The 27,510-nt window shown below is 40.2% G+C and overlaps 1 protein-coding gene and 1 pseudogene across 1 annotated transcript; one reads left to right on the forward strand and one right to left on the reverse strand.

The window, feature by feature from the left end:
- Window positions 1-13,513: 13,513 nt before the first annotated feature.
- On the reverse strand, window positions 13,514-15,526 carry LOC146393027 (uncharacterized; annotated as a pseudogene).
- Window positions 15,527-23,885: 8,359 nt separating this feature from the next.
- On the forward strand, window positions 23,886-25,169 carry LOC146393028 (uncharacterized). The gene is made up of 2 exons (XM_084939221.1): window positions 23,886-24,291; window positions 24,425-25,169. Exons 1-2 carry the CDS (start codon window positions 24,019-24,021, stop codon window positions 25,091-25,093), a joined length of 942 nt encoding a protein of 313 aa, XP_084795347.1. The 5' UTR covers window positions 23,886-24,018; the 3' UTR covers window positions 25,094-25,169.
- The last annotated feature ends 2,341 nt before the right edge of the window (window positions 25,170-27,510 follow it).

Consider the following 27,510-nt stretch of genomic DNA (forward strand, 5'->3'; position numbering starts at 1 on the left):
ATATATTCCTGTAGACTGTATACATCTCTCCTGTTTGCTATTTATTGCTGATGTCTTTAGTATTTACATATATTTTTATTTATTTTACTCCTGCACAGTTTTGTTGTTCAGTGCAATGACAATGAAGTGCTATTCTATTCTGTTCTCTATTCTTATCTTGTTGATAATTTTACATCTTCATTCCATATGACTCTGGATACTGTGGCTCTCTGACCAAGAAAGCCTGAAATCAGAAGTACTTCTACATCTTTCTATCCATCACGAGGAAAATAACCTTAGGTTTGTCTTCAGCGCTGCAGACAAAAAGTCAGAGCTCTATTGAGCCATCCCACTGTGTAAAGCGGCGTCTTTTATATGTCAGGCTTGGACGTTCTGGTCCACTTAAGGGGTTGTTTTGTAACGGCAGGCGGTGTCTTTTTTTTTAGCGTCTATTGAACATCTAGTGTTGTTGCCTGTATGACCTCCGTGTAGGGGCTCACGTGCGGTAGGCTTGTACTGCTCGGAAGTGAGGAGCTCGGTGGATTTCAGCTTCTCACACGCAGTTTGCAAAATGTGCGTCTCGACAAAGACTGTCAAGTAGATGGTCCACTTCATACGTACAGACTTGCACAAACTTCACACACTTTCCGTTCTCTCAGTCCTTCTACCGATCACAACCACATTCACTTACAAAGCTCTTCACAATAAAACAGGATACTTGTAAAACTGGACCATGTATACTTCTTTTAAACTTATTAAACACATTGTATTTCCAAAATTCATCTACTTTAACGTTTATTATTTTACATTTTAACATGGATTTCAATGCTCATAATATTTACTACTTTTAGCCAATGATCTTTCACCATCGCTTCAAACTACCTCAGTTTTTATATTACTTATTTTCTTCTTTTTGAGTTATGTTGTGTTGCTGTGTCTTTTCTTTATAAAGCACTCATATGCAGTCTATGTTTCATAGAATAAACAGTCATTAGAGTCACAACTCTAATTTCATTTCTTCTCAGGGATCCACATGAGAAATATCTCAGTTCTTATTGGTGATAAAATGCAGAATCGTCTTGTTACTAATCAGAGTGTCAGACTTTTATGATATGAAATAGATTTCTCTTCCGTTCTTCCTTAATGTTGAAATTCTGATGCGGGTTTTTTGGGCACTTTATTTCCTATTTCCCACTTGAGCAGCATAAACTTATGGATGAGCATATTCCATGGATACTGTGCCATGGAATCCATGCAGATGAAACTGATCCACAAATTATACTTTTGAAGGTAAATTGAATTTTAAAGTTACAATAAAATATTTTTGTGTGTATTCTTAAATATATTATTACATTTAAAAAGTTCATTGAGTAACCTCGAACACCCTGGAGTTTGTGGATGTCTTTCCCATTATTCTCTACTCTTTTCTCCACGGTAAGCTGGCATTCTGACTTTATGATGAGAAAACACCTTCGAAGGAGAATGGATCTAATGAGAAAATAACACAATATAACAGCCTCAGATCTGGGTATAATAGGAGAAGATCAATGAAGAATGGATCCTAATAGCATGAGTAATAACTGGCAAAGATCTCATGAGAGAAAATATAATAAGAAAAGGCTTCTTTATTACAACAGAGACGGATACAATGATGTTGTAGAGATGAATGCAATCCCATATTTCAGCACTGTTTTCAAAGTCAAATTCTGTCGGTGATGTTTGTGAAGTAATGAAAGGCATTACAATATCCACTGAACATGGCTGATAACACATACATGTTTACAGTGGCAGAGATAATGATCGGTCCTGTGCTGCAGAGAGGTAAACTGCTGCGGTGCATATTAAACAGGCTCAGTTCTGAGGCCCTCCACTATAGTGTTAAGTAAGACAAAGCGTTTATGTGAACACTGTAATCTCCTGTTCCTGCTGCTTTTACAATAACATAAACGAACAAAAAATACAGATATTTTCCAAACTGTTTGGAGTACACAGGAAGGTGTGAGAGCCTGGAGGTGTATTTTGCCGTAGAGATAAAATGTCACCTCCTTCACGCCGAATGCTGCTCATAACTCCCACACATTTTAACAAGTCTGCAGCGGAAAATTTCTGTCAGAGGAAAAGGTCAGCGCTATCCTTACTTGGACTTTCTAAGTACTGTGGGCTATCTAATATTTGGTAGATGGGAAGAAAATGAGTTTGTTGTTGTAGGTCTTATGAGCCATTTTCACTTTTTCATCAGAAGTTTAGTAAGTTTGCACTGCTCCTTGGGCAGCACAGCGATGCTCCATCACCTCACAGTTTTCCTGGTTTAGGTCTCCTGGTCAGCTGGGCCGTCCCCCCATGGACTCCTGCTTTCTGCCACAACAACACGTTCTCACTCCCAACTCGTCAAATGTGTGACGCATGGTCAGGCTCCCTCTGCTTCACTTATCGACGCGCAGGGTACCCCCCTCGCGTCGAGAATTGACGTGCAGGGTCCTCTCATTGAATACTATAGAGCTCCCTAAACGTTGCTTATTGACGACAAGAGATTGCCACGGAAGAGCCTGTTGTCCGTATATTTATATATTTCCAAAATCACATTGTAGTGACGTGTACTGAACACAATAAATTATATAATTAAACAACTACCTGAGAAACAGCAGATAGATCCTCAATCTGTATGGATGATAACAACCTTCTGAACAATCTAGAAGGAGATGGCCCATATCTATGGGACTGATTTGTGCTAATAACGCCCATTGTATGGACTGATAACAGCCGAAGCGGGTGAATAAAGTCACCCAGTCGCTAGCTGTGCCATTACCCAGCATACACCACTCCCTCCATAAATGCGATAAACGATACAAAAGTAATAACTATAATTAATGTATCTGCTGTATCTGCAAATTTTTGTAAAAAAGTTAATTGCATTTTAAGAATGTGTTTATGACCACGAATATCATGGTTCACAATGGCTCACTCACTGCAGCCGTTAACCTGAAAACTCTGTAAACACATATTACCTGATAGAATAAAGTTGTCTCATTTCTCTGTGTGCCTGATTTTTTTCTGAGTGATTTATACCTCTGCTTTTGAAAAGTCATACAAAATGTTATGGTTTTTATTTGTTGTTGTTCCCAAAGGTTAATAACAGCCTTAAGACTGTGAGCAAACTGGTGAATGTTTTTCTGTGTGTTTCTAAAATATGTGAACGTAACCAGACTCATTAGGTAGGTGCTGATAGCACATGCTCTTAATATGGAATCACAGCATAAGAGGTGACTGAAAGGTCCTCTTTCCATTTGAGGAAGGTGAGCACATAGAAAACTGTCAGTGGGAGAATAAATAGGATTCAAACAAACACACAGCAGAAGGAAAAGGTGAAAGAGATGTGACTAAGAGGGAAAAATGATCTTGTGTCGTTTGAATCTGTGTTTCAACCATATTACACATTTTATTCTTTTAAAAAATCACTTTTCTTTTGAAATGTTTATTTAACATTTTAAAATTTCTATTCAAAATAAATCCTTGGCAGTTAACACCAAATTGTTGAAGATCAACAACTCGAATGAATTACCTAAAAAGAAATTAAAGGGAAACAAAAGCTACATTTAACAGGAAGACACCTCCAGTAGAACCCGGAGTGTCAGACAAAGTGACCAGCTGTTCGTGTCCTGGGCTAAACCACATATGGGAAAGCCTGTGTCTAAACAGCGCCTCTCCCATTGGATAGTAGGAGTAATTGCCCTGGCCTATACTAGCAAGGGCCTTCAGCCCCCTGCTGGATTGCGTGCACATTCCACTAGAGGTCTGGCAACCTCATGGGCTCTCTTTAGGGGAGTTTCTATCCAGGAGGTGTGTGCAGCTGCATGCTGGGCCTCACCTCACACATTTGCTAGGTTTTACAGGTTAGATGTAACAGCACCTAACCTAGCGCATTCAGTCTTCAGTGCAGGTTCTTCCCAGGTGGGAGCTTCTCCCCTGTGAAGTGCTGTTGGGGACAGTTGTCTTCTTAACAGGCATGTCTGGCAATCCGGGAGTCAGTATTTCTCCCATAGTGAGACACGAAACGAATGCTATGAAAGAGAACTTAAGGTTATGTATATAACCCAGGTTCTCTGAGTAGCATGAGTGAGTGTCTCACCAGACCACCCTCCTCGCTATGGAAGCGAGGAAGAGGTGGCCTTGTTTTGAATGACTCTGACGCTATGTCAGCCTATTATATAGGGAGGCACTAGCCCCTCCTGACATGGGCATCACTTTGCCAGCCTGTAAGGGCTTCTGATGAGGTCACGCAGGAGGCGTTCCCATAGTGAGACACTCACTCATGCTACTCAGAGAACCAGGGTTATATACATAACCTTACGTTTCGCTAGACTGCCTTGATGACATTAAATCGTGGTTTGCATTAAATATTTTGAATGTAAATGATCAAAAAACTGAGATTGTACTATTTGGACCTTCTGACCCTCATTTTTCTCTTAAGGTTGACCTTGGTCCTTTGGAAAAGTCCAGAAATCCCTTCTGGGAGTGTTCTTTGATAGCAGCTTTTTATTTGAGAAACAAATAAATTATTTTGTTAAAGCCAGCTTCTTCCAGCTCAGGGCCCTTGCAAAAACTAAGAACATTTTGTAATTTGCTGACTTCGAGAAAGTGATCCATGCATTTATTTTATCCAGGCTTGTCAACTGTAATAGTCTTTATTTTGGTATCAGCCAGGCTCTGCTCTCTCGTTTTCAGCTAATTCAGAATGCTGCAGCCTGACTTTCGACAGGCACTCGTAAACGTGACCGTATTTCCCCGGTCTTGGCTCGTTTACACTGGCTTCTAGAACGTTGTAGAACTGATTTTAAGATTTCATTGCTTGTTTTTAAATCTCTAAATGGGTTAGCTCCTTCATACCTCTCTGATCTGTTAACTAAAAACACTCCAAACAGAACTCTCAGGTCAGCTGATAAGTTGCTTCTAGTTGTCCCTAGAAGCAGGCTAAAAAACAGAGGAGACCGGGCCTTTGCGATTGCTGCTCCCAAACCTTGGAACAGTCTGCCTCTTGAAATTAGGAGCTCTCCAACACTTAACATTTTTAAAACCCGTTTGAAAACACATTTTTGCTTTCTAGCTTTTAATTGCATCAAATGATGCATGGAAATACTGGGTGGTTCTATGTAGGATACACAGGTTAGCTTGTTGTACTGTGTTGAATTTACAGTAAAGAACCGTGTAGTGGACTGTGGTACTTGTGGTCAGAGTGTGATTACATCAAGTGTACCAGAGATTAATTTGCATTAAGATGCTGATGCTGGGATTTATCACAGTTGCACTGGAGCTCATTTGCACTGGAGCTCACATTAAAAATCATTCTGAAAAATCTTAACCTGACAAATGACTTTACGTCTCGACTGTAGTCATTTTTTGTGTAAAAATGTTGCTTCAGTACTTAATTTTTTACTAGCAGGTTTCATTCATACTTCACTGTCAGAGGCCATAAGAAGATCATTTGTAACCTTCACTAAAGCTGTTTCTGTGCTGTGATGAGCTCTGAAACCTGACTGAAACTCTTCAAGTAAGCCATTCCTCTGCAGATGATCTGTTAGCTGTTTGACAACTACTCTTTCAAGGATGTTTGATATGAAAGGAAGGTTGGAGATTGGCCTATAATTAGCTAAGACTGCTGGGTCTAGGGATGGCTTTTTATGTAATGGTTTAACTACTGCCAGCATGGATGCCTGTGGTATGTAGCCCATTAACAGAGTTAGAGCTCCCTGCCCAGACCTTGCTCCAGGTTGGGACACGGAGAACCCTATCCCAAGCAGATAAAATGATCTCTTTAACTCCTTTTTCTCAAAGGGGTCTTCTTTTTGTCTGGCTCCTCACCAGGAACAGCTTGGCTTTGGGAGATCCTAGAAGGGGCAAAAGCCCCAAGCAACAGAGCCTCTGGGATCACTGGGACACAACCCCATCCATCACAAAAAGATGGTGATTCAACTATGGGAGTTCACATAGGGGAATTTTTGCTCAGTTGAACGTGTTATGGTAGTAAATGTAATTATATAAAAATTCAGAGGCTATATAAATAAAACTGAGCTGAACTGAACTGAATTACATTAACTATTATGAAACATATCCATGTGTTTGACAGAAATTAAGCACATCAGTGCAGAAAGAAGATTAATTACAAGAATGTTATCCCATGAAACTAGTTTCTGTATCATGTATATCACAGGTGTATGAAATATCAGTCTCCTTTTACCAACCAAATCAGAATAATATCTGTTCTAGGTGTGTGAATATCTGTTGTATGATAAAGTGAAGCTGTTGCCAGGTTTCGTTGATCAGGTTGCTGTCATTCTTGTTTTGTTGCTGTCCTTGAGTACAGCGTTGCCTCTGGGGGTCTTTCTTATCTGGCATCTCTCGACATGAAGGCGATGCCATTCTTCATACAGCGCTGAGTTCATACCCAGAGAATGGATTTCCACGTCCTCTCCATCTCAGCCAGAATGTACACTGCTCCGTGAGAGAAAGTGGAATTCCCAACATTCCTGCTTGGTGCAGGGAGGCATGAATGTATAATTAGTGGCCTGTAGGAAAGAAATAGAAAAACTTAAGCACTAACTGTTTCATGTTGTTAGTGCAGGTTAATGTACTACACAATCAGTGTACTCCAGCTGTCACAGAGACACCCATTCAGTGTGTATGCGTCTTTTAGATTAAAGTATGCATATTTATTTCTACATCCTGTAATGCATACTCCAAACTTACAGTAAATTGAATCATTTGCAGACAGCATTTATGCTTCTATTCTCTCTGTTTTAGCATGAAAACATCTGACTCTGCTGCCATTTTTGTTCTTGTGTCTTTCAGGATCTCCCCATCAATCACACATGGATGTCATTTCTCTAACAGTCAATGCTGGCTCCTCTCATTCACCCAAACAAAGCCCTGAAAAATTAGGCTACAGATTACAGAAAACCTCTTTATATTAGTCTTGCTGCTAATGCTGTAAAAGTTGAAACAATTAATTTGTTCTAAGGTAAGCAAATATATAACTCCTTGGTTAAGGACATTTAAACTAGTGTTCTCCTCTAGACACATAGATGTGATATAAAGGATTGGCGTAACTCACATTAAGCTTCAATAGCATTTTGAACCCCACCTTGTTTTTTTAGCAGCTAAAAGTGGCCATGAGCATGTCAGAAACCTCCGATGAAGTAGTGAGGCCACGTTAAGTAAGAAAACTCATCATTTTGAAAATGAAGTTGAAATTTGGAAATTAAAGTCTAAATATTATTTTAAGAATAAATTCAAAATAATATTTTGACAACAAAATCTAAATGTGGAGATTTTGATTTTTTTTGTCAAAATAGCCTTAATGTCAAAATTTTGACTTTAATCCCAAAATTAAGAAAATCATTTTTTTTTCATGATGTGGACTTAATACTCTGTTGTATAGAAACAGATATCTGCTAATTAGTATGAAGAGACTAATGAAATACTAGAATGTTATCTCATGTTAACACAACCAACATGTCTTGCTGTGTATTAGAGGTCATTCAGACCAGATCAGATTTGCCATCAAAGTGCCCCAAAAGGCACCAACAACATAAGCACCACTGAAACTTTCACCTCAGTGTACACTGTTTTTCTGTGTTGGTACATAATTGAGAGGCTCCACCTTGAGCATGTAGTAGGTTCTCATGCTATCTGCTAGTAGTTCCAGACTACTAGTGTGCTAACTGTCTGTTGCATGTCCGCCCATATCAGCTGGAATCCATGAAATGTAGGATTGGAGTAGTAGCGCAGCCATGTCTCTGTTAGCAGCATTTTGCTACATTCCTGGTAATCCATCTGATGACAGGCAACCGCCGCTAGTAACAGGCTGCTCTAGTAACAGGCTGCCGTTAGTAACAGGCTGCCGTTAGTAACAGGCCGCCGCTAGTAACAGGCTGCCGTTAGTAACAGGCTGCCGCTAGTAACAGGCTGCCGTTAGTAACAGGCCGCCGCTAGTAACAGGCTGCGCTAGTAACAGGCTGCCGCTAGTAACAGGCTGCCGTTAGTAACAGGCCGCCGTTAGTAACAGGCCGCCGCTAGTAACAGGCCGCCGCTAGTAACAGGCCACCGCTAGTAACAGGCCGCCGCTAGTAAGAGGCTGTTGCTAGTAACAGGCTGCCGCTAGTAACAGGCTGCCGCTTGTGCGGCGCCGGATGTATAATTTGTCATGATTCAATATTAAGAAAGAGCCTGGGCAAGAAGTTCCAAGTCAAAAACCACCGCTGACCAAAAAGAACAGAAAAGCTTGTCTCACATTTGAATCAACATCTTGATGATCCTCAAGACTTTGGGAACAATATTCTGAGGACTAATGAGACAAAAGTTGAAGTTTGAAAGTGGAAGGTTTGCATCCTGTTGAAGCTGGTGTGAAACTAACAGAGTTTCATCAAAATGTGCATCATACTAACAGACAAACATGGAGGTGGTAGGGTGATGGTATGGAGCTGCTTTGCTGGACCTGGACAACTGGCAGTAACTGACAGAACCATGAATTCTGCTCAGGCAGAATGGACAGCCATCAGCTTGTGCCCTGAAACTCAAATGCACTTGGATTATGCAGCAGGACAGTAAATTAAAACACACAACAAGTCGAGCTCTGAATGGCTCAAAAACAAAGGTTTCAGAAAGGCCTTGTGAAAGTCCAGACTGAAATCCAACGGAGATGCTTTGGCATGACCATAGAAAGGTCCTTCATTCTTTCATTAGAACCATTCAGAACACTTGTTTAATTCTTGAGTAAAAGAATGAGCTCTGTCACAGCAAAGTGAAAGACTGACTGCAGTCATCACAAACCTTTGCCCACAGTGCTGTCAAACGTGGCAGAACCAGTTAACAGGTTTAGGGGGCAATTTAGTGGACCTGTAGTTCCACTGATTTAATGTGTGATGTGATTACACATAGAATCATCCTCAGAGTAATCTTCATAACAGGAATACTCATTGATGTCTACATGACTACACTCAGTCACTCTGTGCTTTGTAGGATATAAGTTATGACTTCCTCCAGGCAGGCTGCACCATGCAGGTTGACAGCATATCTGCTAGAGGCTCCTGGCTAGATGCTGTGTCCACAAATGAAATAACACAGAAATCCAGGTCCCTGATTAACACGCTTCATGTTGTTATCACCTTTTTAAAGATCCCTATAAGTCAGGAGAAGTAGCCCAATGAATGCTTGCTCCACTGTAGGTATATGTACAGGCATTCTGGACATTTCTGTGACGAGTAGGGCAGGGTTCACGTCTTCTGATTGCATGTGGTATGGCATCGTAATTTGATGTCTTGTAGAAAGGGTCAGCAACACATTTTTAAATTGTTAGTGTGTCTCACAACTTGCTTAAAAAATCAGTGTTTCACCTCAAAATGCATTTTCCATACTCCAACCAATGGCCCATATTTTTCTATTGGTGCAGATTAGTGCTCCAAAAATCATATTAGGATCACCATCACTACAGCCTTCATCATTGTTGAGTTCTGGGACATCAGAGTGGTCAGCAGTCTGACTACGATGACTTTCCAAGACTTAAAATTAGTTAAAGAACAAGATTAATGTCTCCTGCCTTTGTGCTTTAGAAATGTATTGTATATAGTAGTGCCAAAGTCACATCCATTAAAAACACAAAATGCATCTTTGTGTCTCTTCAAGTGATTTCCTATATGCTGCTAATAGTCCTTCTGAGTAGGGCAAAAAGCAGTGCAAGCCAAACACTTAAACGCAGCGATCACTTCAGGCCTTGGACTCTCTTCAGCTGCATGGTATCTGACAAATGTGTGCAAAGGGCTCCTTGTGTTTTCAGGACAACTGCCGTACAGACATGTCTGGTGCTGTCCACGACCAAATGTTGTGTGTTGTAATCTGCAATGACGTAGTAGCAGAAAACGTTTTGCATATGTTACACTGCCATCCCATTCACCAGGTCCTTCAAATGTAAGAGCATGGGTGTCTGTACACATTTGATGTTGAGATTATAGAAAAGAAGAAAAAATCCAAATAATAAGCAATTCTTTCTACTTGTTACTTTTACAAAAACAAATAAATTAGATTAAGTGGGGTCAACTTGGTAATTTTCTACTGATTGAATTTCAAAACTACTAGTTTAACCCTTTAAAGCCGGTCGGAGCGCACGCTCCGTTTTGCGCAACTATTTTTAAATCCCGGTAGCACTGCAACCACGTAAGCTACCGCAATAATTTTTTTTGCATATGAAACCGGAGGAGTTGTACTTACATCTTATGCCATCAGCTTGTCCTAGGTCACAGTTTCCTTCCACATATAGCTTTGCAAAAACTGCATAAAAAGCACTTGCAGCAACAAAAACATAATATTCCAGAAACACGCTTTGCCGATCTGATCAGCTGTTTGTAACACTTCCTACGTCCATCAGCGCGAACTATCGCATGTCCGTCATGTCCTGCCCGAAACCGGAAGTGACGTCATTTTTGCGGAAATGTAATTTTTTACCATCAGGGCCTTATGAGCCTATACTGGTGTTTTTAAAAGTTATGTTTGACTTTATGACTTTCTGTGTCATTTCCGGGATGCTTAGGACTCATATTACACTGCTGGAAATAGTTTATTTTGATGCACATGCTGTTTTTTTTGCAAATTTGCATTATAATATTTATTTTCGTTTTTCCTGCAGTATATAAAAATTGGTGTATCTCAAAAATAAAACTATGAAGACACTTAAAATAAATTTCCTGTGGTGCGAAACTATTTTGTGCAGCTTTTTTGTATTTACAGTTTTGAGAGATAAGCCTCTTAAATTTCTCTAACTAGAAATATATGTTAAAAAAACAAAAACGATTTTCAATTTTTTTGTTTATTGCACTTTTTTGCAATTTATGTAATTACTATGCACTTAATGCAGACATATTATTAAAATTTGGGCTATAATGGTTGTATTGATGTATAGCAACTTGAAATGCTCCAAAAAATGGCTCCACGGCATGTAAAAATATAATATAAGCTCTGGCGGACTTGGTTCTATGGTAGGTCTTAAAGGGTTAATTTAATGCAACATGGTATCACAGCTTAATTTATAATGCATAGTCTACAGTCCGATCAGCTGAATTTAAGTGTAGGGATCTTCCAAAGTAACATCATCATCAATCACATTCTCTGAAATAAAATTTTACACACACTCAGACTGTGAAAGACAAATTTGAATTAATACTAAAATGTTAAAGGTGAGGTTCACATATACTACAATGAAACTCTTTATTCGATTAAAAACGGGGACAGGCCCTGATTTCTGTACCAACTTGGTGACATGAAATAACACTATTTATGCATTTAGATATATTTTGGTCCTTTTAATCTACGCGATGTCATCTTTGTGTCTGTATCCAAACACTACTGAATATTAAACATATAAAAATTCAGAAATTATGAAAGACTTCTGTCAGACTGGCCAATCAAATCGATGCAGTGTAGATATCACAGATCTAAACAGTGTTTAACATGATCCTTCTTCCCCCTTTTTTACAATTTCAAATTCGAGCACTTTAATCTGAACTGAATCAGTGGTTGATATGTAGTCATTCCAACAGACGGACACATTTAATATAAAGATGTTTATTGTTATTTTCAAATAATGATTCTACAAACTGTTCTGGTGAGATATATGTAAACTGACTGGCATGGTTTAACACTTCTAAACGAACACAGAAAGTTGAACACATATTTAACCAAAGCCTGATCCCAAACCCATTTACCAGAAGCCCAGTGGGTTAAAATGTGCGATGCAAAGAGTTGATAACCTTGAGGACTGGCTGGGTGTGAGAATGCTTTCAAACAACTTGATTTTATTACCAACTGCAAAAGAGAATAATGCAGCTGGGGTACAGGAGAGGCATTTGTTAGTTGGGCTGGTGGATGTGTGCTTGTAACTCTCAATACATGACAATTATCCCACACAAATGCATGTATGATCCCTGTGAATTGGATGGCATTGCCTACAGGGACACAATTAATCCTCAGCAATTCCATTTATCAGATGTAGGTGGAGGCTGTTCTCAGGGGTTCGCGGCCCATCACCTCTAATGATATTTGAAAGGCTGTCGACCTGTTTCCCGACAAAATAAAACCCTCTCGTTTGCTCTTTCTCCCTCCATTAATGGCTTCTTATAAGGCCACGGGCCGGCGTGGAATGCCTCCCAAACATATTCAATTTCATCATAATTAAGAATAGATTATCTATCCAGCTAAACACAATTTATCATAATCATCATTGCAACCTTTTAGGGGTTTGTATAATCTGATGCAGGGACCCGTAACTCCTTACGACACCACAATAATTTGTTTAGAGCCACATTTATTTGGTTTACCATCCTTTAATCAATAGCAGTAAATCTAAAGTCCATTCTGTTGCACATTTCTCCTGGGTGGGAAAAAAAGACGATTGCTGGGAAGAACCACCTTAGGCCAGGACCAGGAGGCACATCTCTCCTGAGTCTGAACGGGATCATATTAGTCTGTTAATTCTAAACAGTGCACAATATCTACGGGGCATTGATGGATTAAGATACACAGAGCAGTGATGGTTAGTCATAGCTGCTGATAATGAACTGATTCATTAAGATAAGAAGGAATGAAAGCTAGAAGGCAGCTGTTCCACAGCACTTGTACAACTTGTTCACCATCGCAGTTATCACATAGACGCAGTCGCAGAAACAGCAAGCTCATGGCGAACTGGCGTTCCTCTGTTAAGCTTACTGGATGCTGACAGGCTATCTTGAAGCTGCTTAACACTCAGTGGATGGACGTGTGGAAGAGGGGTGTTTGCTGACCCACAGAGCTGAGGACACGTTACTGGTTTACAAAGTAGTAAAGTGGCTGTTTGTGATGGTAAAATGATCTTTTAGCTTAAATTTGCCAATAGTAATCAAACTCACAGCTTACTTACTGTGACTCTGGAGGGTTGTACCTGAGACTGCCAGAGGTGACAAAAATACAGACATTGTCTAATAAGTAGAAGTACAGATATAAGAAATTATTGATTGAACTGATTAAATTTCTTCACTCGAAAAATAAAAAGTACAGTACAGGTACAGAGAGTAAAATGTATCTCCTTTCTACATTTCTACCACCTACACAGTAAAAAACCAAGTGTCAATTTTACACTTACAGAGTTGATTTTAACTCTGCTTCAGATAACATTTGGTCCCACTCAAAATTAGAGTTAAATTTACTCTATGGCCAGTGTTAACTTTTCAGTGTTAATTGTACTCAATTTAGTGTCAAAATTAACAACAAAATGTGTAAAAATATTTAACACTGAGGGTTATTCACACTGTTCAGAGTAATTTGATTACACTTTATAGAGCTATTTTTACTCCAAATTTAGTTTAATAATAACACTCTGATGTGTAATAATATATCATTTTTATTTCTCTGTTGTGTGATTTTTTTCATATTCATCTTATGATGCTATATTACTAAATAACTGTGATCTATCCTACATTATGGAAATAATAACAAATATACAGGTTAAAGTAACAGCATTTATTATGTTTCTCATTTCAGTGTCATTTAATTAACGTAACAAACCTTTACAATTCACAGTTCTATGATGCTCACTAGAGAAAGCAATATGACATTTCCCCAATGTCGTAGTTGTTTGCAGAAAAGTAAAAAAGTTGGTCAGGGATGAACTGTATGATGTACCAAAGACATAATGGGCCCTAAAGAGTTCATCAAGGGCTCCTACTGAACCTGTCGCTTTACATGGAAGTGCATGCTTCTCAATCACAATGAAGGTGTGAATGCTGCTTCTTGTGGATCCCTGAGTAAGAAGGTAGGGCTGACTGCTTCGGGTGATGTTGTCTAGATGCTGCTGTACACTGGTTCCAGCCTACAACAACACATTAAACAACAGTATTAAGTGACTATCCTCTGACAGTAGATTAGCTCAACTCACTGTCCATGTAAATAGAGGTGATGGAAAGTATATTTTAAACAACATACCTTTGGGAATTTGATGAGGTTATTGACAGCTTGAGATGCAGACATCTTTCCTGGTCTCTTTCGCCCTTGTGCAGATGGTGGTAGCAGATGTAGCAGCAGCAAGATAGTAGACAAGTCACTGTCCCAGCTTACAGACGAATAAACAAAGAATTATTCCAAAAATACATTGAATTGACAGAATTACCTATATAACCAACAATGGCAAATAAAAACAGTCACAATCATACCATTCTCAACTTCAGTACCTAACTCAGCATTGCGCATTAAATTCAAGAGCTCTGAGGTGGAGAAAGTCCATGACTTTCCTTTACAACCTTTGCTTTGAGATTGGTGAGCCACCTCTCCAAAAATTTGCTCCCAGTGACCTCACGAAACAGGAGTCGGAAATCTTGTTCTATCTGTAATGCAAAAATACAGAACATAGAGAGGTGTTTGATTGGATCCTGCCTACAAATTGCATCAGTATCATTTAAATGATAAGTGAACTTACTTTTGGGAGATTTGCAAACTGAGACGCTTCTTTCCTCCACAGCTTTTCTTTGAATGGTCTTCAACCGCCATGCAATGTATCCTGAACCGCTCTCTGGATCGTAGTAATGTTTCTATGTAATTAAATAAACGATGAAGGACTATGTTATCAACATTTCTGAGGGCAATTATGTATTTAATGTTGAAAAGTTCCCTTTACTTACATATCCATGTTGTGAATATGGGTCTTCCAGATATGGAGACAGAGCAACAATGCCCTGCGCATACATCACTCGTACGCTTTTAGGGGGAGATGTCCTAATGTATAAATTCAATAATTGGCATTAAACATCACAATTAAAAATAATACAATGTTAAAAATGTTTCTTTATATCTTACATTTTTTATTCTTACCCATGTTATTCTGTCATCTCAGCCTCAAGTATGTTTCTCATCCGTCTTCTGGTTGCATCTCTCAGAGATTTGGTTTTTGCGTACTCTTAAACCTTTCTATAAAATAGAAACATTACTTAATATTACTTAACATGTCATTAACATTGCTATCAGTTAATTTACACAAAATACATATTTCTTACTAAATAATGAGCAAAACTCTAGAGTAGTGTATGCCTTTGGCATTTGCTTAAAATAATATAAACCAGTAAAGTTAACTTTATGGTAATGTTACCCACTTTTTCTGAAATTATGTTCGCTTATGTAAGCTAATTAGCGATTATTAGCTTACTGATAAACGGTAATTTAGTTGTTCAAACTGTGCGATTTGACATGTGACAATGATATTATTTAGACAGCATTTAGAAGAAATACATAGTTAAAATGTTTTAGGTTCATATTAACGCAGTGAGAAGATAACGAACATCTGAACTTTTAGCAACTGCTAGCATGTAGCTACTGGAATGTCATTAAACCTATGGGTAAATGCTGCTAACATGTCCTCACTCGACATCAGTGAAACTATAAAGAGCTATTTAGTTTAAAAATACCTTTTAAACAGTGTTACCAGTATGGGAATGTTAACTTCACTTACCTGATTGTGGCAACTCTCCAGAGAAAATTCCATGCGCTGAGGCGTAATAATCAACACTGTGTGGAGTTAAGTCTTCACTGCATGACTAACAAACTTTACACTGACTTTTAACTCTGATGTTAGAGCTGCTTTACTCCTCATAGAGTTGTAAAAACTCTATCTAGGTTAAAATAGGTTTACTCTGAAATATTGACACTCCATTTTTTACTGTGTATTTTTATGCAAAATTAACTAAACCAACAGAACACTAGCAGAAAAAAAAAGAAAATAAAAGGAAAATACAAAATACTTCTATTTCCTGTTGCCTACGATGCAACATGTGACTAGTAGCAGAATTAAGTAGGGAAACAGTAAAGTGGGATTCAGCACATGGTGGAACTCTAATATCAGGCATTGCTGGTCAGCACGAGGAAAAGATGGATATTTTCTTAATGTACAAGCTGTGATCAGCTGATCTGGGCTACTGGTTTACTGATCTTTGTGGACGAGATGCAAGCAGATGTCTCGTGAGTTGTCCCAGCTATATTTTTATCCTCCACACTGACAGTAACACATGAAAGGCAGTAAACTGTTGGTATAGAGACTGAATGCAGTGAATGAGTCATAATGAGCATCATGAGCTTAAATATTAATTCATCTCTGCTACACAAAACTCTGACCATGAGCACCACAGACACTCTTCACCAGTCACATACTGGTCTTTACCTTAAATCATTACAGTACAGCAGAGGGTTTTCATGGAACCAATAGATAATACAGATAATCTACATGAGTTCATTTTGCAGCACATTTCACAATATGCAAAAACCTCCACAATGTCACAAGTACAGACCCAAAATCAGATTTTAAAAACAAGAGCACTTTAGTTTAAGCTTTAAATATATTCTCTTCCTCCTCTCCTGCTCTGTCTTTCTTTTCTTTCACCATCTGTGAGTAAACTTGTCTCTCTTTCTTTTCATTCCTGACAGCAGATGGACCTTTGGTGTTTGTGTGTTTGCCGATGTTTGTTAAGCTGATAGAAATGCTGCATTTGAAATTACCTGCCAATTAAAAAATAATACTCGCTTTATGCACCGTCCTCTTCAATATCGCTAGCTGAATGCTACATCAGCTTTAATCTAACCGCTGACCCTGGTACTTGGTTTTGCTTCTTTAGTCTTTTTTATGCAAAATCCCCTGGTGATAATTACACAAACAGGATAGCCTTTCATGTGTTACTGTTTAGGGTAAAACCGGTTAAAGCCCCACAGTGGTGTCAAATAAATACTCCCTTAAAATCCTGTAAACCAAAGTAACAGGTCTGTTTTGAAAATTTAAGTAGTAGAAAGTATAGAGTTTTGATTTTACTTTTTACTTTTGCTGCCTACACTTCTGAACAAATATTAAGAACAAATACCTGAAAATTCTATTTTAGCATTTGTGCTTTGTTGCTTCTCATCTCTGCAGTGAACCAGCTGCTAATGGATGAGACACATCTGGAATGGCCAACCAAAGGATTGGAGAAGTGCACTCATATGGTAACAAAGAGAGGGAAGAAGTCAGAACTGACTGTACTACCAAAAGGCAACATTGCAGACACTGAGGATAGCTACAAGTACCTTGGAATCCCTCAATCAAATGGGAACTATGAATAAACCACTAGGAAAGTTGCAACCATAAAATACTTTCAGAGAGTACAGCAAGTCCTGACAAGTCCTGATAGGAACATCAGGAAAAAGGAAAACGAGACACTTGATAAGTATCAAGGTCTAAGAGAGGAGATCCAGGGGGTGAAGACAATGATGGTGGGGTGGCTGTAGCTCAGGTGGCAGAGCGGATCAGCCACTAACCAGAAGGTCGGTGGTTCGATCCCAGGCTGCTCCAGTCTGCATGCCAAATATCCTTGGGCAAGACACTAACCCCATGTTGATCCATCCATCGGAGTGTGAATGTGTGTGAATGTTAGATACTTAGCATTTAAGCTTAGAAGTGATTGGGTGAATCAATTAGCTGTATAAAGCGCTTTGAGTGCTTGGACAGAGTAGGAAAGCGCTATATAAGAACCAGACCATTTACCAATGATAAGAGCAGAAGTCCTCGCAGGCAGGCAACCTGACCTTACAGGAGAAAGACTTCCCACTGGGCCAAGTGGAGAATTTTTTATTTTCTTAAATAAGGAAATTGTTGTCCAAAATTTTGGCAATCGAGAAACAACAAACTGTTCTGACATGCATCAGTCTTACGTTCCTTTGCTCTAAGTATAGGGTTAGGATTAGCACATATGATGAGTTACATCTCGGAGGTTTAGGAAGTAGTATCCCCCGTATCTCCACATTTTTCTAGTAATTTTTTCCATCTTCTAATATTTGAAGTGAATATGGAAACTACATACTGGAGCCTTTGAAGCATGTGCTTCAGCCAGGATTGTGAAGGTAATGATTGGCATGGTCGTGGGTGATGGATCCATGAGTGATTAATAAACTGATTGGTCGACTGAGCTATTGGACTTAAGTGTCGGTCTTCTAAAGGCTAATAATACTTAATCAATATGCACAGTAAGTTGTGGGGCAGAAGGTGTTTGAAGAGACACTGATAACTCCAGGGTCAAATGTGGGTGAAAGCCTTTGTAGATGCCTTCTTTTTCAGTCTCCTTCACTTCCCGTCTCCATACAGTGTTTAGACTGGTGTTGTCAGTATTTGCCCATCCCATCCTGTGGCTGGGCTCTGCAAGATCCACAGACATCTAATTGCCTGTCACATGAAAAGCTTTGTCTTATGTCACTATGGATCAACTGGAGATCAATACTGTCAACAGACAGAGTGAGGTTGGTGTGTGTGTGTGTGTGTGTGTGTGCGTGTGTGCTGGAGAGGGAAGACAGATGAGCCTGAATACCTGTGAGGAAAGAGAAGCCTTGAAGGATGCAGCAGCATTACTGTCATCTTGTCATGTTGTTGCTTTGCACAGGAGAGAGGGCTTATGCACACATGTGGATATGCACTGAATTTTTCAACACACAACACATTATAGCATTTGCAGCTGTGACACACTGTCTCACCACATTGTCACGTGCAGGGTTAAACAGTGGGTGGACCCTAGCTGGAAAACCTCATTAAGTTTTAATTCCTTTCTGTATCCTATTTCTATAATAGGGAATTGATTTTTACTTAGTGCACTGGACCAGAAATAATTCTGTTTGAAATCATTTTATTCTGTTCTTTGTCTTTGTGTGTGTGTGTGTGTGTGTGTGTGTGTGTGTGTGTGTGTGTGTGTGTGTGTGAGTCTTCCTGCTTTCGGCAAAGATGCTGACATTTTTCCTTAATCCATTTGGAGCATGTGTGTGTGTGTCATTCTTTCTGAGCACACACTGTTTAGCTGTTTTAATGGATGCAGACTTGCTAATGTGTCCGTGGAGTACATCCTTTTAATATCTTCACAATTACAAGATATCAGGTGTTCCTTTGAAGAAGACAGCGTGCTATTATCAAATGATAACAGTCTGTAATTTGCTTCCCTTGATAATATCATGGTAACTTCCTCCTTTATTCAAACAGCAATTCATAATTACTCCTTAAGATGAATGCCTTTAGATGGTGCTGTCAGATAACATGGGATAATGACGCCAGCTTATTGATTGTCAGGGGTTGAAATTTGATCTCCACACATGATCCATGTTCTCCGCTGTCACAATTACATTAAATGGTAGACATTGTGTTTCAATTAGCAGTTTTAGATCTGCACAGATAAAAATTAAATCGTGGGTTCCTTCAGAGTCAATGCACATGCTCCTCCTTGGTCCTGTCATAAAGAATCACATTATAACCAACTATTTTCATGCAGATGACACACAGTTGGACTTCACACTTGATGATGTGCAGCTGGGTCTTAGCTGTCACAAGCTAATAAGGTGCATGGACGACAGTAGCTGATTGACGTCTCAAAACTTTTTAGAACTTAACAGACACAAGAAAGAAATACTTGTTGGTCCAAAAAGACAGAGACAAAATATGTGTTCATATTCATCATCCATTTCTCTGAAACACAGTGAGCCAGTCAGGAACCTTGGCATTATTTTGGAGTTTTGATCATCACGCCCAACCCAGTATCACGGGTTGGGCGTAACGCGTTACTGTAATCCGATTACTTTTTTCAAGTAACGAGTAAAGTAAGGGATTACTATTGCAAAAACGGTAATTAGATTACCGTTACTTTCCCGTAGGAACGCTGCGTTACTGCGTTACTAAAACCGTGATTTTTTTGCGAGAATGTCTCATGACAGTGACGTAAGCGAGTGCGACGTTCGTGACAACAGCTGTGTGCAGATCAACAATGGATCATATATCGAGTGCGGAGAGAGTATGAGGTGCAGCGTTTAAAGCGTGGAAGTACTGACCTTACTTTGAGTTTGATTCCATAAAAAGTGACAAAAACATTAGTGTCCGTTGTGCGTGGGAAGAAAACTTCTTTTTACAGCGAAAAAAAACCCTAAACAAGCTCCGAGTAGCTACGACGTAATGGGAAACTCACAGAGAAACTCGCGGATTCTTCCACTGACCGCTGCGGCTCACCTGCACCAGGGTAAACCTCCGCCTGCCCCACTCCTGCTTTACAGGTGAAAATAGAGCAACAGGACCGCTAGTCTTTGATTTTATTTACTTTCTGCTGTGTTTTACTTGCATCTATTTGAAAGACTGAGTGTAAACACAAAAAAATATTTTATTTTATGTGCAGAAAATAGGTTTAAATGTTAAACTAATTTCTTCCAGTCAGAGAATGTTGCATATAATTAAATTTTTGCTTGATGCATAAAGTTCAAAGATTAAAACTAATAAAACAAGTTTTAAAAAGAGACTTTTCCATTTGATTACATTTTGTATGATGGATTATGTAGAAAAAGTAGAATTGGGCTGAAAGATCTATCACTTTATCACCTATTCAGGTTGTAAATCTTATTTTTAAAAAGTAACTAACTAACTAAGTAATTAATTACTTTTGAAAATAAGTAATCAGTAAAGTAATGGGATTACTTTTTGGGGAAGTAATCAGTAATTAGTTACTGATTACTTTTTTCAAGTAACTTAACCAACACTGTTTATAGGTAGGTTAGTTTATTACATACAGTGTGTGAATGTGTGTGAATGGGTGGGTGAGTGATTGTGTAAAGCGCTTTGGGGTCCTTAGGGACTAGTAAAGCGCTATACAAATACAGGCCATTTACCATTACAACAGTCCTCAGCTTATCCAACATGCAGCAGCAAGACAGGTACATGGAAATTTGGCCACATTACACCAGTATTGAAGGGACTTCATTGGCAATCCACAATCCAGTCAGACCTTTCAGCTCATCAGGTTCACATTAAGAAATGTTGTTTTGTTTAATTTTGTTTTGTCTTGTTCTCATTTGCTGTTTTCACTGCTTTATGACTTTTTAAAAAAATGTTTTCTGTTATGTGTTAAGCACATTTTTATATACGTAAGTACTATTTAAATAAAGTTGTCATTGTCACTGATCAACCACAAGATTAAAATTATTTGTGTAGGTCCTTCTTGTGCAACACAGACCCTGTCATGTTTGGTGATATCTGGCTCCTCCTATTTATGAACCCTTTTCATATTTATCCAGTAGATAAATCTACGGTGTTCAACTGTGACACCCTCTCAGTGCATTTATGTTTTGGCTAAAAAAGGCATTTTTAACTGGTTTCTCAGTTCAGGTACAGAGGATTCATACATTTACTTATGATCCATATATTATGTATGTTTGAAGCAAAAAGGTTGGATTATTGTGTATTATTGTATGTTACACATTGAGACTTTAAGTATTAATCTAATTTTTCGAAGACATGGCGTCCAGGGACTGTGCGCCCACACATCCCAGATGAGCCGTCACCAGTTTTAGTTTAACGTTGCCAGGTTATAACAGTCGTGTTGCTGGGGCACTACCCAGACTGGAAACATCACTGGCTCAAGCTGACACTGCTGTGGCCTGACCTGATCATACATGCAGAGCCAGTACTGCTACACTGCATTATTGGTTTCATATATCAACACAAATCATTATATTAAAGAAGTATTTAAGTTATAATGGGAATTATAATATTTGGGATGAAAGCTGCGAACTGAATATAATTTTTTTTAAGTGTATGTATATGTATGTGTGTGTGCGTATGTATGTACACACATCACTGTGTAGGAACAGTGCTGTACCAAAGACACTGAACTGTTAGCGGTTAGCGTCCAGCCATATCACCTGGCCAGGGATTTTTCACGTTATTGTGCTGACTGTGAACATCCCGCCCTCGCCCATGGCAGCCTGTGAGTACATTCACTCCACGGTCTCTCAGCTACAGATGGCACATCCACAGTCCCTCATCATTATCTCTGGGGACTTCAATCATGCCTCACTATCTGCCAGTCTCCCTAACTTCTCCCAGTATGTTGACTGCCATACAAGGGAGAGCTAAACCCTGGACCTATTGTTTGCCAACACAAAGCAGGCTTACAGCGCATCATCCCTCCCCCCGCTTGGCCACTCAGACCACAACTTGGTCTTTCTCCACCCCACGTACACCCCCATGGTGAAGAGGGGGTGACCCCAGAACTTAAGGCCCTGCTGAACAAGAAGAAAAAGGCTTTCAGGTCTGGAGACCAGGAGAAACTGAAGAGAGTGCAAAAGGATCTTAAATATAAGATCCGAGGTGGCAAGGAGCGCTTCAGGAAGAAGATGGAAAACCAACTCCAACAGAGTAACGTCCGAGAAGTCTGGAGGAACATGAAAGAAATCTCTGGACACTTCGAGGACAATAGAGGAGCCACAGTGTCTGCTGACCGAGGATGGGCCAACGACTTGAATCTGTTTTTCAACAGATTTGACAACGGTACACTTATCACCTCTCCCACGCCCCAGGTTCCACCAACCCCCCTGCATATCTTCAACCTGACTTCCTATGTGTTTCCGGTACCAAAAATCGCACACCCCAGGGAGCCCAACCACTTCAGGGCTGTGGCCTTGACTTTTCACCTGATGAAGACCATGGAGAGCCTCATCCTGCACCACCTTAGCCCACTGGTGGGCTCAGTGATGGACCCCCTGCAGTTCGCCTACCGGTCTGGAATCAGGGTGGATGACACTGTCATCGACCTGTTACACCCATCCCTCCCTCACCTAGAGCAGGCAGGGAGCACTGTGATGATCATGTTTTTGACTTGTGCTTTCAACACAATCAATAATCAAAACTATGACCAACAGTAAAACTAAGACAAGTACTAAACAGAAAATGCCAAACCCTTAAACAGAACCTAAATCGACAGATTGTAAACTAAGAACTCAAAATGGCCCAGACCACTCGCCCTGACATTTACTACCCCAGACGGTGTGGAAGGTGCTGCCCTTGCATGCTCTGTCTCCACAATGTAGTTCTAGCCCACTGATAATAAAGGGCTATTATATTCTGTAAGTGACACAGTTTGATGAGACTTACCGTATGTGTATTAGAGTGGCACGGCTTACGGGTATGTCAAAGAAGATCACTGACGCAGTCAATCTTGATGGAGTTAAAGAGGCTTCCAGTTCCTCAGACATTTACTCTGAGGGTATGAAAGTCTGCACCGACTGCAGCGCCTGCCTAGCGGCCTCCAACGGTCTCAGTTAGAAAGATGACTAATGGGCTCCTACCCTTCAACATCATATTACAGTTTTTCTCAAATGTTAAAACACAAAAGCCAATCCTGTAACCCAAATGACCAGTAGTCTAAACACATTTACTAAATGTAGCCACCATATTCCAGTACCATAAACACATGTCACATGAAGACACAATTCACAAAACACAACCCTCTGTACTCATAAATCTAAACACATTTGTCCTTGCTAAAACACATGTTGCAAAATAACTCTGCTCATATTCTCAAATGAAAGCCCATGTGATGCAAAATGCTTGCCACAGTCACCAATCTTTGAACACAGGGAACACACCTGGCGTCAGTCACTACACACAACGACTCAAAATTGAAGACACCTGTTGCTAATGATGTGACCCCACCTATAAAAGCATAGTTTGGTGAAGATGCCAAACAATCACAATGGATGAAGGCATTCGAGCGTGCGGAAGGAGAAGAGCTGCAGGCCAAAGAGGAAGAGGGGTTGAGATCAGAGGAGGAAGAGGTGAAGGCCTAAGAAGAAGAGGAGTTCGGAGTAGAGGAGGAAGAGAAGGAGGCCAACAAGAGAGAGGAGAAGGTCCAGGTGGGAGAAGAAGACAACCTCGCACCATCATAACAGATGATATGCGAGCAACAGTAATTGATCATGTCATTGGCCATGGCATGACAATGGCTGAAGCGGGACGAAGAGTACATCCAAACCTGAGTAGGTTCACCGTGGCCACCATTATCAAGGCATTTAGACAACACAACAGGTATAGTACGCTATTGCTTTCTTTGTCACACTACAGTTTTACAGGCCTGTGAAAGTGGTCTGTTACTTTACATGTAGTTTTACATATAAATCAGTCAATTGACAACACATGTTTCTTTCTTTAGAGCTGAAAGGATGCCACATAGAGGTGGGAGGGTTGCCATATTCACAGCGGCACAAGAAACCCTCATTGCAGATATGGTCCGTGAGAACAACTGCATTAGACTCCGAGAGATCAGAGACAAAGTCATTGCAGATAATGTAAACTTTGAGAACATTGATGCTGTCAGCGTGTCCACAATAGACCGAGTTCTCTGGCGCCAACAGATGAGGATGAAACAGGTCTACAGGGTTCCCTTTGAGCGCAACTCTGCGCGACACATAGAACAACGTTACGAGTATGTGCAAGTACGTATACATCCATGTCCACAGTACAGTTAGTGGACATACTGTGTTGCTTAGTGGCCTACATTACTTCTGGACAATACTGTGCTACCTGATTGACCGTTCTGAACACCTGTACGCTTTTCCATGTTCACAGAGGATAATGCAGTTGGACGCGATGGCCAGACCCCATGAGTACCTCTTCCTGGATGAGGCTGGCTTCAACCTCCAGAAACGAAGGCGAAGAGGCCGTAACATCATTGGCCAAAGAGCCATCACTGAGGTTCCTGGCCAACGGGGGGGTAATATTACTCTTTGTGCAGCTATGGGTACGGAGGGGCTTGTCCACCGGCATGCTGTCCTTGGGTCTTACAACACCCAACGTCTCCTCACCTTCCTAGAGGAGCTAAAAGACATCCTCCTGGACCGTCAACAACACCATCCTAGGCTAGCACATCACATGTATGTGATCATTTGGGACAACGTCCGCTTCCACAAAACACACCAAATCAGAGAGTGGTTCACCACCAACAGTGACCACTTTTTAAACGTCTGTCTGCCACCCTACTCCCCTTTCCTGAACCCTATAGAGGAGTTCTTCTCATCATGGAGATGGAAGGTGTATGACAGACAGCCATACACAAGAGAGAACCTTGTACGGGCAATGGAGCTGGCCTGTGCTGACATCCCAGTGGAGGCCTTCCAGGGATGGATTCGCCATTCCAGGGCGTTTTTCCCGCGGTGCCTAGCAAGGGACAATATAGCCTGTGATGTGGATGAGGTGATGTGGCCCAATGCAGCTCGGCGACATGATGCCGCACAGTGACTGTGTGTAATACTGTAAAAAGACCGTGTAGACAATAAAAAAGACTTCACACCCTGATCATGTTTCCGAGAGTACTGTTGTGTGCGATAGATTCTGTTTTTGCATTGAGTTGTGTTACAGTAGTGTACGTACATGCAGGATGTTTTTATAGATTTATAGTCTTCATGTGAAACTCACAAATCTAAATGCCTAATCCTCTGCAGGGTTCTATGACGATCCGTTACTGTACAGTTTATAAAAATATGCATTGGCAGTTATGAACCAAAGAACCTTCTCACAAATTGAGCATTGTGTTTTCAATTGTTTTGCTGTAGTGTGTAATGCTGTGTATAGTGTTTACAGTTTTGACAGCTTCGAGCTGCTCTCTTGGTGTGGGAGTTTGAGTTTTGCAGTGGGAAGGTGTGGTTGTGTTTATGTAGCTTTAGAGAAGGGTGTTGTGTTTGGACATTGGGGGACCTGGTGGTAACGTTTGTGACATGTGTTTTAGCATTTGAGAAAAACTGTATCATCGATTGCGTTCATATTGTGCTGTTGTATCAAATTCAATGTGATAATGATCCCTTTACACAAACACATTTAATATTAAAATTGCCTTGGTTATTGATATATATCATAACATCATTTCCTTTTCAATAGTACAGTTTTAGCTTTTTTCAGCTCTGCTTTCTACACCTCACAAGCTTCTTGTCCAGTCTTAAACAAAACCAGCCACTCGTACTGTGACTGAACTCTTCCTAGGTGTCTGTATCCTCCTCTTTCTGGCTTCACCATGCCCTCATCTGCTCCCTCAGCCTCCTCACGGCGTTCCAATTTTACCAGCCTGACTTTCCGAGTTCTACCTTTGGTGCAGAGAACCTTTCTCTGGGGATCCCAAAGCAATAATGCAGCGTCAGAGGCAAAGGCAATAATCAAATCTAATACGCTTGCTGATCTGACTTCCGTAACCCTGCTTATGCTTTAATTTATTAGACATGGGAGAGAGGAGGGATTGAGGAATTCAATGTGTGTCTGGCCCCTGAGATGCTTCCTGAAGATATATTGTTTATTGCTTTGGGTTTGTAACCTCCCACATGGCCCCAAATAAATAAAAAAGTGGCTTTCTGGGAGTATGTATTAGAGAGTACATAAGTTTCCACTGCACATTTCTCCAGCATTTAAATATTAAGAAAAAGAGGTAAGGAGATGGGTGTGAGATTGTCATGATGGATGCAGACAGAAGGAGAGAATAAAAACCTCGAACATTTTCCTCATCCTAACAGAAAAGCTCATGGCAGAATTATTTATGAATGTATGTAATGGCAACCAAAATGTAGCGCCTCTACTCAGGACCAGTACAACTTCACTTCAAATAGAGACCCTAGACATCTAACTAGGTTCAGAAGGAGGTTTTGTTTTGGAGACTCACAAAAGGAGTGAATAACTGGGACCTTTATTGCCTCAGTGCCATTCATAAACATACACAACACAATAAATCAAATTGCACACTAATAGTGCATTTTAAAGGTGAATAGGTGTAAAACAGAATAAAATAATGATGGTGGCTCAAGAGTTGGCAGTTTGTCTTGTAATCGGAAGGTTGCCGGTCGTTGTGTCCTTGGGCAAGACGCTTCACCCGTTGCCTACTGGTGGTGGTCAGAGGGCCCGGTGGCGCCAGTGTCCGGCAGCCTCGCCTCTGTCAGTGCGCCCCAGGGTGGCTGTGGCTACAATGTAGCTGCCATCACCAGTGTGTGAATGTGTGGATGACTGAATGTAGTGTAAAGCGCTTTGGGGTCCATAGGGACTAAGTAAAGCGCTATACAAATACAGGCCACTTACCAATAAAATAAAGACACTTAAATGAAAAACTTACACTGAATTGTATCAGAGCTCTTTTGAATGAAAGAAACAGTCCCGTTGTGAAGTTCTGAATTGTCCTTTAAAGTCGTTGAAACCCAAACAGGTGTACTGTAGGGGAATTGTCAGTGTGCAGACCCTATTATCCGGGTAGGAAAAGTAGTGCGTAGGGCTTATCTGAAATCCAAGGTTGGCTTGAATCAGTTTCTCAGGCAAATCCCACAATCCGATCGCATGGCTGGCCACACCATTTCGCAATCATCCAGGATCTCCTTTGGGCTGGGCTCGCCGTCAGTGGTTCTCCAGAATCCTTTCTATCAGTTCAACAAACCAATCTACACAAACAGTGCAGAACAATGAATTTCTTTTCCATCTTGCGTTCTTAACATGAGCTCATTAACTTCTTTTCCAAATGCATTAATAACAAATGACTCTTTTTAGCTTTACCAAGTTACAAGAGTTACAGTAACTTGTTCGTGCCAGTATCAACTGTTTTATCACAATTATATCACAGTAAAGAACATCAGCAGCTTAAACAGTCATGTAAACAGTCATCGTTTGCAATGAAGGTGACATTCATCCTT

The sequence above is a fragment of the Perissodus microlepis genome, chromosome 2, assembly GCF_051167445.1.
Source record: "Perissodus microlepis isolate ML-2025 ecotype Zambia chromosome 2, ASM5116744v1, whole genome shotgun sequence".
NCBI lineage: Eukaryota > Metazoa > Chordata > Actinopteri > Cichliformes > Cichlidae > Perissodus > Perissodus microlepis.